General features: G+C 34.3%; 3 protein-coding genes across 3 annotated transcripts; all 3 read right to left on the bottom strand.

Moving 5' to 3' along the window:
• Window positions 1–5,384: 5,384 nt before the first annotated feature.
• LOC117928487 (uncharacterized protein At1g24485-like) lies at window positions 5,385–6,132 on the bottom strand. The gene is made up of 3 exons (XM_034848363.1): window positions 6,066–6,132; window positions 5,615–5,955; window positions 5,385–5,477 (listed from the first exon to the last, which is right to left on the bottom strand). Exons 1-3 carry the CDS (start codon window positions 6,130–6,132, stop codon window positions 5,385–5,387), a joined length of 501 nt encoding a protein of 166 aa, XP_034704254.1.
• Window positions 6,133–7,196: 1,064 nt separating this feature from the next.
• LOC117928957 (uncharacterized protein At1g24485-like) lies at window positions 7,197–9,314 on the bottom strand. The gene is made up of 3 exons (XM_034849108.1): window positions 8,756–9,314; window positions 8,083–8,656; window positions 7,197–7,922 (listed from the first exon to the last, which is right to left on the bottom strand). Exons 1-3 carry the CDS (start codon window positions 8,820–8,822, stop codon window positions 7,304–7,306), a joined length of 1,260 nt encoding a protein of 419 aa, XP_034704999.1. The 5' UTR covers window positions 8,823–9,314; the 3' UTR covers window positions 7,197–7,303.
• Window positions 9,315–10,827: 1,513 nt separating this feature from the next.
• On the bottom strand, window positions 10,828–12,585 carry LOC117928037 (chalcone--flavonone isomerase 2). Its single transcript, XM_034847789.1, has 4 exons — window positions 12,421–12,585; window positions 12,183–12,339; window positions 11,377–11,600; window positions 10,828–11,255 (listed from the first exon to the last, which is right to left on the bottom strand). Exons 1-4 carry the CDS (start codon window positions 12,526–12,528, stop codon window positions 11,040–11,042), a joined length of 705 nt encoding a protein of 234 aa, XP_034703680.1. The 5' UTR covers window positions 12,529–12,585; the 3' UTR covers window positions 10,828–11,039.
• Window positions 12,586–15,232: the final 2,647 nt, after the last annotated feature.

Here is a 15,232-nt window from a genome sequence, read left to right as displayed (position 1 = left end):
GGGATCCATTCAAAGGAATTTAATATCATTCACAGGGCATGTGATAAAATGTATGGTTATACAACAGGTATTGTCTATGATGTTTCTATGTACTCAAGGTTTCAAGTTGAATCAATACACAATGACATTATATGATATATACTTCTATGTTAGAATTATTCTTGTGAGTCACATTTAGGATATTAAATTATTTTTATTTCGAAGTTATAGGCATGACAAGTCTTAAACAGTGTTTGTTTTTTAGTTAAATAAAAAAATTAAAATATTTTTGCTTTTTTTATTCAGTTATAAATAATCTATTAATATCGACTACTATAATAAAATTAAATTTATTAATGATAAGTTCACTTTAATTATATTAGTTGATATTTGATTTTTCTATTTATTTGCACTTTGCTTTGAAGTATGTACTAATTGGCTTTTTGAATGATTGGAAGTCTTGAGCAATCAACATTCAGCTACTATTGGATACCATGTTGGAAAATAATTATCAAAAAATAGTTCTTAATAACAAGTTCTAAAGACAGTTGTCGGATTTTTTTTTTCAAATAAAAGTATGTTTAGAATTTAGAATGTTTTCAATATATTTTTTTTTATCAAATATTTCTTTAAAATAGTTTTTATCTATAATGTTTTATTTTCAAGTATTCTCATATTTGTATAATTACTTTTTAAAATAACTCTTAAAAACAAGTGAAAGCAACTCAAAATAATTAAAATGTATTCTAAAAAAAACACCAGTTTTAAAACAATTCTTAAAAACCTATGTTGGAAACAAGTGATAACTAAATGTATTTTTATTTTTTTGTTTTTCAAATTTGATTTCAATAATTGTTAAAAATATAAAATCATACCGGCAACAACTAATACTAGGTAAATTTAGGATATTATCATTGACTATGCAACTACACTTTTCGGTGTTCATCTTGACCAATTAGATTATCCGAGTATTTTAATAAATATGTTATTAATTTTTATAAATTATTATCGAGCTTGACAGATGTTATAATACATATTTGTTTTTATGTGACAAGTAAGTTATAATCAAGTCTTGGAGTCATTCTCAAAACAAAGTATCTTTAAAATTATTAGGTGTGTTGAATCAAACAAAATGAGATGGTCAAGAGGTCATAGATGGAAGATCCTTTTGTTGGGTTCACCGACACAGATTTTCTTGGTTTAAGCGTGTCAATTAAAGACAGCTTGCTGGAGAGTATCTACAGCCGCAGATCATGCAGATTTCCAAATATCTAAATGGCTTTTACAATTATGTTAACAAATAATAAAAGGGTAATGATGCATTTAATTTTCTTCTAATAAATTTTGGAACAAGAGATAATGGATAAATAAATTTGATCTTATAGTATGGAGATATTACCCTACTATGGCATTAGAATTATACCCACCCTTCCTTACATTTAGGGAGGGATAACAACCCAACGGGTTTGGGACAAGTCATCTTATCCTAACATCATTCTATTTATTTAAATTAATTTTTATCCTCACTAATAATAAAAATTTAAACGGGACAAGAAAGGAAAAAGAGAGTATAGCAATTCCCATATTCGACCCACCCGCCTCCCTGAATAATTTTTTTTTTTCAAAATTTTAAATGTTTTTACTTATAAAATATTAAATTCTATTAAAAATAAACAAAATTTATAATTAAATAAATATTATACATATTTATAAATTATTTTAATGAAAAACAATATATATTAAAAAAAGTTGAAAATGAAAAAAAAAATCAATAAAAATACATTTTTATTTAATATTATTATATATAATGGGGTAAGGTGCGATGGAATAAAATCATATCCAAAGACGTCCAGAGTTTTAAAACATTTCTCAAACTCATCCTAAACTCATTTATATTTATCCTAATGTCATCTTATATAGGTAGAGCAAGACATGTACCAAAAAAACTCATCTTATAGCCATTCTACAAGAATGATATTATCTTTTATTTGTTTTCCCCTTCATCAGTGGGCTAGATGAGAGTTATCCTTCCTTCCCCATTTTTAATGAGCCTAAGGTTGCTTGATTAACCGTGGAACTATGGGTCACATAGGCATGTCATTTTTTATCAGACTCGAAAGGAATGTGTAGATATATTACCACTAATTTGGTCTTCAAAATGAATAAATTTTAAACAAAAAAAAAAAAAAAAAATCCTCTTATGAATAAGTTTACCTAATCTCCAACTATAAAAAGAATAATAATAATAATAAGAAAAATATTATTATTATTATCTTGTTGGTAAAACCTCCTGAGAAGAAAATTTACTAAAATTCAAATTCCCTATTTTCACCTATAAATAGAGGTGTCTTCCAAAAAATTGGAGGAAAATTGAGGAAATAAAAAAAAAATCCAGAAAGGAAAATCTTGGGAAGAAAATCCAAAGGTAACTTCATACCGGAAAAAGGGCTTTACAACAAAAGAAAGAATTTCATCAAATATCCCTACAAGTTCGGTAAACAGCAAAAAAACTGTTACACGCTTTCTTCACCATCCAACAAGGTCATTCGGGAATAAGTCACTTGTGACCCTCAATTGATCTTCAAAATCAAGAACACATCATCATCGTTTTTCAAAGTATGATCAAGGCAAAAGAATCGAAGGGAAAATATTCTTTTGAAAAGAATATTATTTTTTAGATTGTACCCACAATATTTTTAATTTCAATAAATATTTTGTTCGCATTTATTTTCCTATTTGTTTTACTAATTTTTGCAGGACAAAATTTACGAAATTTGTGCGTACAAATTTCTAGTATGCCCGGTGGGACATTTTTGCCTCTCATCTCTTTTGTTAGAAGATTGATCTCTACTACGTCGACGACATCCAAAAGAACTCAAGTTATGCATGTCAACAAGGGCAATGACAAGATCGTCATTGCATAATCGACACACGATGCTGCTACGGGCCCCATGACACGTAGCAAAGCAAAATCAACATCTTCACTCTTAACAAAACAAACAAGTGAATCTACTTGTTTGCTAAAACCGGTAAGAACGCATGATGAGCACCAACCACTCATCACTTTGGTTTCTTTGGGAACAAAGAGTCATAGTCCTCGTAGCAGGGGAAAACTCCCTTCAACACTATAGGACTTTGGGGATAAATCTCCTTGCTCTATTATCGATGCTAACTCTAGCATCGACTTACACTCCGAATCGCCAACTGGAATGTCAAAGGAGAAAAACTACTCTAATCGTTTCGACTCTTTTACTTCTCCTTTCTCGATGACTATGCCGGTAATGGCAACCGACACTACATCCGTAAAGAAACAATTAATAGAGATGGCTCACGCCATTGCCAAACTCACCAAGAAGGATGAGGAGAAGAATATGCAGATAACCTCCCTCATAAAAAAGGTTGAGGCACAAGTACAAAATACGGGTGAGTCTAGTCAAGGACTCAACCATCTTCTGAATGTTGCATCTCCTCTCGATGATGCACCACATACATATAGGACAATGCAAGTTGAGAGACAAATGGTGGAATCTGCCTCAATGGCATCATTATCTGTCCAACAACTTCAAGACATGATAACTAACACCATTAGGGTGCAGTACGGTGGACCCTCACAGAGTGCGCTCATGTACTCTAAACCTTACATTAAGATGATTGATAACCTACGTATGTCTGTGGGTTATCAACCTCCAAAATTTCAATCATTTGACGAGAAATGAAATCCAAAACAACATGTAGCCTATTTCGTTGAAACTTGTAACAATGCAGGTATAGATGGTGACTTATTGGTTAAACAATTCGTCTGTTCTCTCTGAGGGAATGCTTTCGATTAGTACATAGACCTTACATCTGAGTGTATCAATAGTTAGGACCAAATAGCATGTGAATTCCTCAACCGTTTCTATAGCACCCAACGAACTGTAAGTATGATGGAACTTCTTAACACTAAGCATTGGAAAGACGAGTCGGTTGTAGATTATATCAACCGTTGGCGTTCCTTAAGACTTGGTTGCAAAGATAGATTATCTGAGATATCAGTCGTGGAGATGTGCATACAAGGAATGCATTGGGGTCTCCTATAAATCCTCCAAGGGATACGACCCCCCGTACCTTTGAAGAATTAGCTACTCGAGCACATGACATGGAGCTCAACATAGCCAACCATGGTGCTAAAAATGACCTTATCATTGACCAGCAAAGAGAAAGACACAATGGGAAAACAAGTGATAAGAATTCAATAAAACTCATCCAAGAGTCAATGACGGTAAATGCAACTCCTATCAAAGTCTCAGCGCGAGATAAAAAGAAGAAAGTAAAAGAGGTTAGACCAACCCAGAAAATGAAAGGTGTCAGTTCACCTTGAAGGAATTAGAAGAGAAGAAGTATCATTTTCCTGACTCTGATGTGCTTAGCATGTTTGAAGACCTGCTCCAGAAAATGGTTATTGAGCTACCTGAGTGCAAGCGTCCAGAAGAAATTGGTCGTGTTAATGATCCGAATTATTGCCATTACCATCGAATAGTCAGCCACCTAGTGAAGAAATGTTTCATCTTAAAAGATCTCATAATGAAACTTGCAAAACAAGGAAAAATCCATCTGGATCTGGATGAAATAGTAGAGTCAAATTATGCTACAGTCACATTTGGGTCCCTCGATCTTGTTCGTTACATGTTCCACCTAAGACATTGGGGGCATCTGCCGGTACTATTCAATGCAAGTCACTGAAACCAAAGCAAATACAAGTGTCATGTCATGATAACTTTCTTCGCCTTTGTTATGATAATAAATTAATGTTATATGACAAAGAAGATTGGACATTGGTGACATGAAAAAAACCTCGTAAGAAGCAAGTGTTGCATTCATACCCTAACCTTCCTAGGAAGAGACGACATGAGTGGAATACTCGTCAACATCTAAAGAAGAAAGAAAAAAAGAATCCTGAAAGAAAACAAGCGATTGTACAAATAGACGACCTTTTGATCCAGAAACTCATCACCCCTATCATCCTAGGGGAATACTTCCCCTTAAGATTCTTTGATAAAAAGGTGATAATATCAACTCATATAGTCTCTTGCAATGAGACTTCAAAAGAAGAAGGGTTAAGTGAAGATGAGGAAAGCATTCTTGGTGTTGAGTAAAAAAAAACTAAGGAAGGAGAGACCAAGGTGTTTGGCAATAGATATTGCTCGGAATAAATAAAAATAATATAAAGTAATATGGTATTTTAATTTGTTATTGTAAAATTAAGAATATATTTGATAATGATTTTATGAGATGTTTTTAGGCTAAAACGTATTTTTTTTTTTTAAACAAAAGGTGTTTGGCAAACAAGGTCAGAGTATATTCACTTCAACCTCTAATTAGACTATATAAGGATAACCACATCCAAAATGATCAAAATTCTTAACTCACCTCACTTCGGGGCCACCAAAGTTGGTCCGAGTGACGAGATGGAAGGCGGCGTTAGGGTCATTGTCTGATGTTAAAGGGAATGTAACCATCTGTGTATACAGGGGAGTCTTTATTGGCATGAACTCCAGTGAAGAAATGAAGGGCACCTCGCCTTCCCTGGTTTGCACCAAGCAAACATAATTTTGAAATTCATGAGACACATAGATGGCTTCATGGTATATCGGACCCCACCCATCGACGAAGTAGTGTTCACCGTCGTCCAATTTTTGCCGTTACTATTGAGATCAAAGGTCGGCGGCCGAGAGAGACCATCATAGTTACCATGGTAGAACCCGGCTCGAACAATGTAGCCAGAGATGTAAGATGTGAAGAATATACTATAACAGTTTGGCTCTGTCCCATTAGGGAAGAACCGAAGTGTGTTCATTTCTTCGATAGGTTGTTTCTGCGGAACCTGCTTATTCAAGCCAGTTGTGATGAGCCCATAGTCGGTGTACCAGGGCATTGAATGGTTGTTAACACGAGGTAGTTCGCTACCACAATCGATATTCCACCAGTCAATAAAATCTGAGAAACAATTAATAGATCATCATTAGGCCGTCCCTTAGGAATCAAGCATCAATATATAGAAGTTTCATACATGAAATGTGGCATGGGTTAATGGAAGTTTTACATACCTTGGGAGGCAGCTTTAAGAAAGTGAAAGGCCAAGAAAACCAGCAGTACAGGCACCAGTTTCTCCATGGAAAGAGGAAGCCAGGGAGGGATAGAGAAGAATTGAGCAGGCTTATATATATATATATATGGGTGTTTTGACAAGCAAGGAGATGGCCGGCTTAGATGAAATCGTTGGAGAGGGGCCTTTGTAAGCTTCACCAACAGCTTTTAATGAGTAAGAGTTTGATAGTGTTCTATACACTCAAGGTTTCAAGTTGAATCAATATACAATGGCATCATTTATATATATTTGTTTTGAAGTTGTTTGTATGATTTCTAAAATAAGATAAGTATTAAGTGGTGTTTGTGATTTTTTATTAAATACTAAATAGAATTTAAAACTTAATAATGTTAAATATTAAGTTATTTATTTTTTTAATATTTTATATATATATTAAGTATTAAAAATATATAAACAAGTGTTTGAAAATTTTAGATTTTAGTTTCCGATTACTTAAAAGAAGTTGTCCTTTATGTGTCTTAATAAATTTTAAATATCCATTTGAAAATAATTTAAAAAATAGTTCTACAGTTTTAAAAATGGTTTTTATAGAAGGTATGTCCTCGACAACAAAGTTCGAAAACCTTAAATATAAAAAATGATTTTTTTTTTACTTAATTTTTACAAAGGTATTATGTATTTATATATAACTAAAAGTTCACAAAATATTCTACCTATAATTTTCAATTGTTGCTTAGAATACTCTATAAAATACAATGAAAAATATTTAAAATTTATTTTAAAAAACAACCTATTTTCAAAACAAATTCTTAACCAAAATTCATTTTTTAGCAAAAGTTTATATATATATATATATATATATATATATATATTTGAGTTAGAAATTGTCTAAAATTATTTTCAAGAAAATCTTATTTTAAGACATTTATTTAAAACATAAAAAGTAAAAAAGTTTGAATTTCAATTTAAAATTTGATATATATATATATATATATATATATATATATATATCAAAATCTAGAGATATTTAGAGAGAGAGAAAAAAACCTATTTGTGATTAATGCATATAATAAGAACAAAAGCCTTCTAATTAATGTGTGAAAGTGCACCACAAGAATCTTAAAAACCCTTTTAAAAGGTAAGAAAAGCACTTGGAGTACTGCTTTTCTTTCATTCCGCTTCCATTATTTCATGCTTAATTAATAGTATGAGTTACAATATTTCTGAAATTATGAATTATAATACAACTACCAAATAGAGAACATGAGCTAAAATAATGTACACAGATATGAGAAGGAGAGGTGTGGCTGCGGAGGGTGGCGGTGCAAAATCAGGCACTCTGCCACCCCCCTGTGGTGGAGGAGCCGGCGCCTCATACGTTACGTAATGCCTTGTAAACACTTCCAAGCCGCTGATCATGGTTGGTAAGTTGGAATCAGGATCAGGGGCTAGGGTTATATTGATAGTGAGACCCATAACATCCACGGGCTGTATGGTAACAACCCGGGACTTGCCCCACTCGAATGTAATGTTGGACTTCAGCTGACCGTTGATGTAAATTTGGGTAGCCCTGGTACCGATGATGCCGCTGAGCTGGGATTGGGGGGCTGGATTAGAGAAGTAGAATATGAAGTATGCTGGATGTGTGCCATCGAGAGGAGGAAGATCAACGATTAGGAGGATGGGATCAGAAGCGTTGATGGATGCGATGGAGTCAGCCAAGACTGCAGTGGGTGGAGCGTTTTCTAATGGCTCGATGAGGTGTGGCAAGGTGGAAACATTCTCACAGCCTTTTGGTGTTGATCCGCTCGTCCATATGCGATTGTAGGAATCACTGTAATTATCCATTGCAATCCTTGCAAACAAGAAAAATTGAATCTAAGTAAAAGAAATTCAGAAATTTCAATTTTAGCTACCTGGTTTTTTTTTTTTTTATAACAAAAATTGCTTTTTTCAGAAATTTTTTTTATACTTGGTTCGCTCTTTTTTCAAAGAGACTTTAAACCTAAGCTCACCTCACTTCAGGGCCACCGAAATTGGTCCGAGTGACGAGATGGAAGGCGGCATTAGGGTCATTTTCTGATGTTAAAGGGAATGGCACCATCTGTGTATACAGGGGATTCTCTATTTCCATGAACTCCATCGAAGAAATGAAGGGTACCTCGCCTTCCCTGGTTTGTACCAAGCAAACATTCATACCATATTCATGATACACATATATGGTTTCATGGTATATCGGCCCCCCACCCATCGACGAAGTAGTGTTCACCGTGGTCCAATTTTTGCCGTTAATCGTGAGATCAAAGGTGGGCGGGCGAGAGAGACCATCATAGTTACCATAGTAGAACCCGGCTCGAACAATGTAGCTTGTGAATTGAGGTATCAATTCTACAAGATAACAGCTTTGCTCTGTCGACCCATTAGGGAAGAACCGAAGCGTGTTCATTTCTTCGATAGGTTGTTTCTGCGGAACCTTCTTGTTCAAGCCAGTTTTGATGAACCAGACGTCGGGGAACCACGTCATTGAACGGTTGTAATCATCACGACGTTCTTCGCTACCACAATCGATATTCCACCAGTAAGTAACATCTGAGAAACAATTAATAGATCATTAGGGGTGCGTCTCTTAGGAATCAAGCATTAATAGAAGTCTTATATATGAAATATGGCATCTGAAGTTTTACGTACCTTGGGAGGCAGCTTTAAGGAAGTGAAAGGCCAAGAAAACCAGCAGTACAGGCACTAGCTTCTCCATGGAAAGAGGGAGCCAGAAAGGGATAGAGAAGAATTGATCAGCAGGTTTATATATATGTAAGTGTTTTGACAAACAAGGAGATGGCAGGCTTAGACGAAATCGACGGAGGTGCCTTTGTAAGCTTCACCAACAGCTTTTAATGAGTAAGAGTTTGCTAATCCAATTGGAGAAATAATTGAAAGGGGATCCATTCAAAGGAATTTAATATCATTCACAGGGCACGTGATAAAACGTATGATTATACAACCGGTATTGTCTATGATGTTTCTATGTACTCAAGGTTTCAAGTTGAATCAATACAAAATGACATTATATGATATATACTTCTATGTTAGAATTATTCTTGTGAGTCACATTTAGGATATTAAATTATTTTTATTTCGAAGTTATAGGCATGACAAGTCTCAAGTGTTGTTTGTTTTTTAGTTGAATAGAAAAAGTCAAATAACTTTTGCTTTTTCTATTCGGTTATAAGTAATTTATTGATATCAACTAATATAACAAAACTAAACTTATTAACGACAAGTTCACTTTAATTATATTGATTGATATTTTGTTTTTTTATTTATCTGTACTTTGCTTTAAAGTATATACTAATTGGCTTTTTGAATGATTGGAAGTCTTGAACAATCAACATTAAGCGATTATTTGGATACCATGTTGGAAAATAATTATCAAAAAATAGTTCTTAATAACAAGCTCTAAAGACAGTTGTCGGATTATTTTTTTCAAATAAAAGTATGCTTAAAATTCGAAATGTTTTGAATATATTTTTTATGTTATCAAATATTTCTTTAGAATAGTTTTTATATGTAACGCTTTATTTTCGATTATTCTCAATATTTGTATAATTACTTTTTAAAATAACTCTTAAAAAAAAAAGTAGGGCAATACATGTATCAAAAAAACTCATCCTCTTACCATCCTACAAGAATAATATTATCCTTTATTTGTTTTCCCCTTCATCAATGGGCTAGCTGAGCATTATCCTTCCTTCCCCTTTTTTTTAATGGGCCTAAGGCTGCTCGATTAACTGGTGAACTATGGGTCACAGACTCAGATAGGCATGTCATTTTTTATGCAACTTGAAAGGAATGGAGAGTAGTAAGGTCTCGTTAGATAACTGTATTTTAAAATAAATTTCTACTCTCCAAAATTTTAAAAAATAAATAAATAAATAACGTGTTTGACCATTAGAAAATAAAAAACAATTTTTTTTCTTAAAAATAAAAAATTGGATGTATTCATCGAACATATTTTAATTGTTTTTACTTATTTTTTTATAACCATTTGTAAAAATAATTATTTAAATTCAAAAAAACATTAAAAATAAAAATTATTTTTTAAAAAGTAGTATTAAGGCCCTATTTGGTTAGTATTTTCAAAAACAATTCTAAAAAAAGTTTTTTATAACAATTTTTGAAAATTGTTTTATAATGTTTTATATAATAAAAGTATATTTGAAAATATAAAATATTTTTAATATTTTAAAATATGTTTTTAAAATAATTTTTATATCTAGTACTTTATTTTTAATTATTCTATATTTTATATAATTATTTTTAAAATAAGTGAAAAATATGTAAAATATTATTTGAAAATATCCTATATTTTTTTCTTTTTGTTTTCAAACTTGTTTTCTAGATTATTTTGTGAAAAAAGTTGCCAAAGAGGAACCTCCCTTTTCCTTTGTCTGATGTTGGGACCCTGATCATATTCTTGAGGGCTAAACAAGTGTGACGCACCTGAGTCGAGGGCCACCCATATGGGTCCTAGTGACTAGATAAAAGGATGCATTTTCTTCCATCTTTGGATGCAAAATACACCACACCGACAGAACCTCTTCATCCTTGGTTTGCGCCAAACAAAAATTAAAGAATCCTGCTGGAGTAGGATAAATGGCTTCATAGTATATGGGAGCCACATCTGTGGATGAAGAGTGCACCCTTGTCCAAACTTGGCCGTTTATTTTCAGTGTTACCCTAAAAGAAAAGAGAAGAATTGATTGTGGGCAGACAAATCTCATTCGGAATGGAGTGCACCAACAACACTACAAATAAAAGTCTCTGAATTACCTTATAAATTGTCACACGTGTTTTATTTCATCAAAAACATACAGGAACAAGAGGAACCAACACAAATAAACTTCAGCATCATGAAAGGGTCAATACTCTCCCCTATCTTTCATGGTTTCTTCCCATCTCTCCTTCAACCGCCTTAACAAGCCACCGGAGCAACCTTCTCAGCTTCAATTTTCTCATCCCCAGCCTCCTTGCAGAATAATTCCGATAATCTTGCTGCCAAGCTCTTCTTCGCTTCAGGGGAAACACCATGCTTGCCGATGATGGACTCCAGTACCGCCTCCGTCAATAATTTATTCTCTATCACTGCATTCCCAACTTCTGGTAGGGACCCATCTTTGGAGAAGCTCATCTGTAGCCAGGCAAAGAGTGGCAATTATCCTTTTTCAGTACTTTATTTGATAACTTCCTAGAAAGACATGGAAAAGATCATCGAAGCATAAGGTAGTAGAAGGCAAGACCGTGAGACTAACCGTTAAAGCTCCAAGGGGAGAATGAGTGAAAAGAATGGAGTTGCCTGGTGGGAAGGTTTCATCCTTCAAGACCTCATTGAATTTCTCAATGGCTTTAGCTTCTGCGTCAGTGTAAATTCCAACAGATTTCCAGAAGGCAACACAATTCTCTGACACCTTGTCTGAATACTGGCGACCCGTCAAAGGCAAAATCGTTGTTACGTTTGTGAATTTCTCAAAGGGGCCTATCAATATATAGCGGAAATTGTGATTGGAAACATGAAAATTATATCCTTCGATCTTCCAACTACTACTCTCATATCCATTCTTAAATATCAAATCAGGACAAGATATCAATCTATCTCTCAAACCAAATTGGAATAGAGAACGAGAACAAGAATTCAATTTCATTCTCAATTATTATGTCTGGACTTCTTTTTTTTTAATTGACAGTATGAATAAAACACTCGACTACTCCTCACAAGTGAAAGTAATTTTTGAAAATAATCCTAAAAAAAAATATTATAAATGATTTCATAAGTAATTATTTAGATTTTTAAAAATATTTGTTTTTTAGATTTTTAAAAATATTTGTTAATACTGATCTATTAAAATACTAATATGGCTCATTAAAAAAAATTAATGACGATTACGTGTCCAACCTATATGCTGAAATTTACCATTTCCCTGAGATTTTTACCAATTTTTTCTCCTTTTTCATTCCGAAAATAGTTGTTGGCAGATTTGCATTTGTCCACGTGTAACCCACTACGGAAAATCTCGCCAAAATCCAGTGAAATTAATAAATAAATATTTTTTTCCATTACCTGTGACGACATCTCGGAAAAAGTCAACCGAATCCGCTAACTCCTCCACAGTCTTGCCCTTCCACTTGACGGCGAGCGTAGGAACGGCGCTGCTCTCCAAGTACACTCCGATGGCTGTGAACTTCACGAACTTCCCTTGGATCTCCAAACCTCTCACCCCTGACCGGATCAAATCAGCAAACCCGACCAAAACAAAGGAAAAGAAATGAAACGAAAATGTTTGGCGCCGGAGACTAACCCCTGCACCGCCGAGGAAGAGGTCGTTGGTGGAGCCCGGCGGCTTCACCGACGGCGGAAATAGGACGTTCTCTACCTGAACTGCGGTGACTGATGGCACTGGAGACATCTTCGGGGATATGGCTGCAGAGAAACGAGGAAGAAATCGTAGTTAAATGGAAGAGAAGGGACAGCGACGTTTTATAGGAGGAAAATGAGGATGGAAGAAACGGTGGTAGGTATGCGTAATTGAGTAATTTCCCAGGTAGGAAAGGGTAGATGGGGGCACGTTGTGGATTGAGAGGTTAGCGTGGAGCCACCTTCTCCATGAGCCAACCCACAGTCGAGATTGAACATTTGGTATTGAATTGTGGAAACCGACGATGATAAAAAAAAGTCAGTAGATCTTTTCACCAAATTTTGCAATTCGGAAAAAATTATAAAAATATAAATAGAAAAATAATTAATAGCAATCCCATTCTTCGATGTGATGTCTGCCTCAGGGTACCGGCAGTCCACAAGGTCGGCTTGGCCCAAATACACGTACGGGAGTAGGAGTAGATGAATGGACTCGAGTTGAGGCCTCCGAAGAAGAGTCAGAGCTTGATATTTTAAACCAACCCACTTTGATGTAAAGTCAATATACTTTATTCGATATGATTCACAATAGGTTGGTGGCAAATTGGCTTTGAAAAAGAAAGGGTCTCCCCTTCTTTTTTGGCGATCATTTTTCTTTGAAAACAAACAAGGTTATAACTCGATGAAAAATCTAATTTGCTAAAAAGAAATCCAATTGAGTTATCAACTCAACCCATAAATTGTCTTGTTTGTACGACTGCACAACAGTTTCTTAGGTCCAAACCCCTCTAGACAACATGTACGTACAAAAGTAAATGCATAGCCTCGTGTTAAGGCCATATCCGGGGCATGCTCATCTTTCTTTTTCATTTTTTGACCTATTAAAAAGCTGGATACTCAAAGCTTCAAAATCCCAACTAATCCATAATTGAAATCAAATATATTTTATTTGACTATTTGTCTTCCATTATTATTTACAATGGGTTGGTGGCAAATTGACTTGGAAACATTATTGGAGCAGCTTTCAGCTAACAAATCCCATTCATATGGCTTTGATATATTAATTTTTGCGTCTATTATTGAACAAAATAATGTTAGGTTTATCCATGAAATTAAAATTGGTTTCATGACATGCAGTCAAAGTGGTGTCCCACAGCTTATCCCGTAGCACCATTCTTGGCTTTCTGGGTTTGTGAATCAACAAAAGACCATTCGTTGGGCCTGGATGTGCTTTGGTGCCGTCCTCATAAGCACTTATTGATACGGCCGTACAGGCGGGTGAAGTGGAAGAGAAACGGGGACCGACGGTGACGCGGCGTCTATTGCGGTTGTACGCCCAAGTAGGGAAAAACAAAGGGTTTTGCCCGGTTTTTGTTTTTAACGTCAGATATTGTCATCTATGTAGAAACGTTAATCAATGATCTACTTGCGGCCGCACCATTGAATGCGTCATATCCTTTTACCTCTCCTCATCATCAAGCGGATTGGCAGGTGGAGCCGGTTAAGGCTAAGCTAGGACTGAAGCCTTTGAATTAGAACCTTAATGTTTATTATTAAATATGGAAATTAGAGTTAAGAAAGACAATAATACATAGGCATGGCTGCTAAAAACAAAGAAATAAGAGTAGATTAAAAAGAAAATAGAAACCGGAACCGCTTTCAAAATACCAACAACTTTTTTTTACCACATTTTCAATGGTGATTGGGTGTCGATGTTGATTGGACATCACTTTCCGTGTGCCAAGAACACATCATCCAAACAACACAAGCTACGTAGTGTATTCATGGGTCACTAGCTAGGTGTAGTTGAAGCCTCGATGTGAGGCTGGTGTATACCGATTAAATAACGTGTCATTAAGATTCTATTTTACAGTAATTCAAATAAGCGCTCTAATTTTTATTTAAAAAAAAAATTAGATCTCTAATAAAATTTAGATGAGATAGATTCAATGCTAATAATCAAGTCTAGAATCTCATTGAATTGCCCATAGGAGTAAAAATCATCAACCGTAAATGAGTCTTTAAAACTAAAAAAGACTCTGCAAAACAAGACTTGTAACTAAAGGATTCACTCAAAAAGAAGGAATTTAATATTGTGTTATGCCCTCCCTTGCTTCAAGGAATGATTCAATATTCATGACATTAGTGGCTTATTTTGATATAGAGCTACATCAAATAGATATCAACACACTCCCTCGATGGAGACCTACGGAAAGAGGTTTACATGAAAAAACCAAAAGGTTTATCACAAATGGGAACAATCACTTGGTTAACAGGTAATGAATGCTAATTATTCATTTGGTTTTATGAAGAATGACATGGATCAATGTACATTCCATAAAATCAATCGGCGCATAAGAAAATTTCTTCATCTTATAACTTACCACATGTTATAATGTAATTTTTAGAGGATTTACCGTCCCATTTTTAGAGGGCTTACCACCACAATTTGTGTGATTTAAACTCTCTTATTTAGGTATAAGGAAATAATATTTAATAGCTCATTATCAGAAAAATGTAAAATTTAAATAAGATCCATTCAGTTTCCCTGATATTGTGGGCAGATGCTTATAGGAGGAGATATTTGCCCATCTAACTCATTTTATCTTCTTTGATAGGAAGAATATATAAGAACAACATACATGAAAAACAGAAGGGATGTCTTAGAGCTTTTCATTATTACATGGATATCATCCATTAGGTCTTGAATAAACTAGCCAATTGTTCAATTTTAAATTTTCATTATGCTCAACATA

The sequence above is a fragment of the Vitis riparia genome, chromosome 13 (genome assembly GCF_004353265.1).
Source record: "Vitis riparia cultivar Riparia Gloire de Montpellier isolate 1030 chromosome 13, EGFV_Vit.rip_1.0, whole genome shotgun sequence".
Classification (NCBI taxonomy): Eukaryota; Viridiplantae; Streptophyta; class Magnoliopsida; order Vitales; family Vitaceae; genus Vitis; species Vitis riparia.
The sequence above is the reverse complement of the archived record's forward strand: the minus strand, read 5'-3'. Positions and strand labels throughout refer to the sequence as shown.

What these genes read in the sequence shown, in the direction of transcription:
- LOC117928487 (XM_034848363.1), bottom strand. Translation starts at nt 6,132, where the DNA reads ATGGAGAAACTGGTGCCTGTACTGCTGGTTTTCTTGGCCTTTCACTTT. An exon ending in TCTTAAAGCTGCCTCCCAAG is followed by an intron (nt 5,956 to 6,065) that starts GTATGTAAAACT and finishes ATTGTTTCTCAG; the next exon opens with ATTTTATTGACTGGTGGAAT. An exon ending in CTACTTCGTCGATGGGTGGG is followed by an intron (nt 5,478 to 5,614) that starts GTCCGATATACC and finishes CTGTATACACAG; the next exon opens with ATGGTTACATTCCCTTTAAC.
- LOC117928957 (XM_034849108.1), bottom strand. Translation starts at nt 8,822, where the DNA reads ATGGAGAAGCTAGTGCCTGTACTGCTGGTTTTCTTGGCCTTTCACTTC. An exon ending in CCTTAAAGCTGCCTCCCAAG is followed by an intron (nt 8,657 to 8,755) that starts GTACGTAAAACT and finishes ATTGTTTCTCAG; the next exon opens with ATGTTACTTACTGGTGGAAT. An exon ending in TTCGGTGGCCCTGAAGTGAG is followed by an intron (nt 7,923 to 8,082) that starts GTGAGCTTAGGT and finishes CTTGTTTGCAAG; the next exon opens with GATTGCAATGGATAATTACA.
- LOC117928037 (XM_034847789.1), bottom strand. Translation starts at nt 12,528, where the DNA reads ATGTCTCCAGTGCCATCAGTCACCGCAGTTCAGGTAGAGAACGTCCTA. An exon ending in TCTTCCTCGGCGGTGCAGGG is followed by an intron (nt 12,340 to 12,420) that starts GTTAGTCTCCGG and finishes ATCCGGTCAGGG; the next exon opens with GTGAGAGGTTTGGAGATCCA. An exon ending in TTTCCGAGATGTCGTCACAG is followed by an intron (nt 11,601 to 12,182) that starts GTAATGGAAAAA and finishes ATATATTGATAG; the next exon opens with GCCCCTTTGAGAAATTCACA.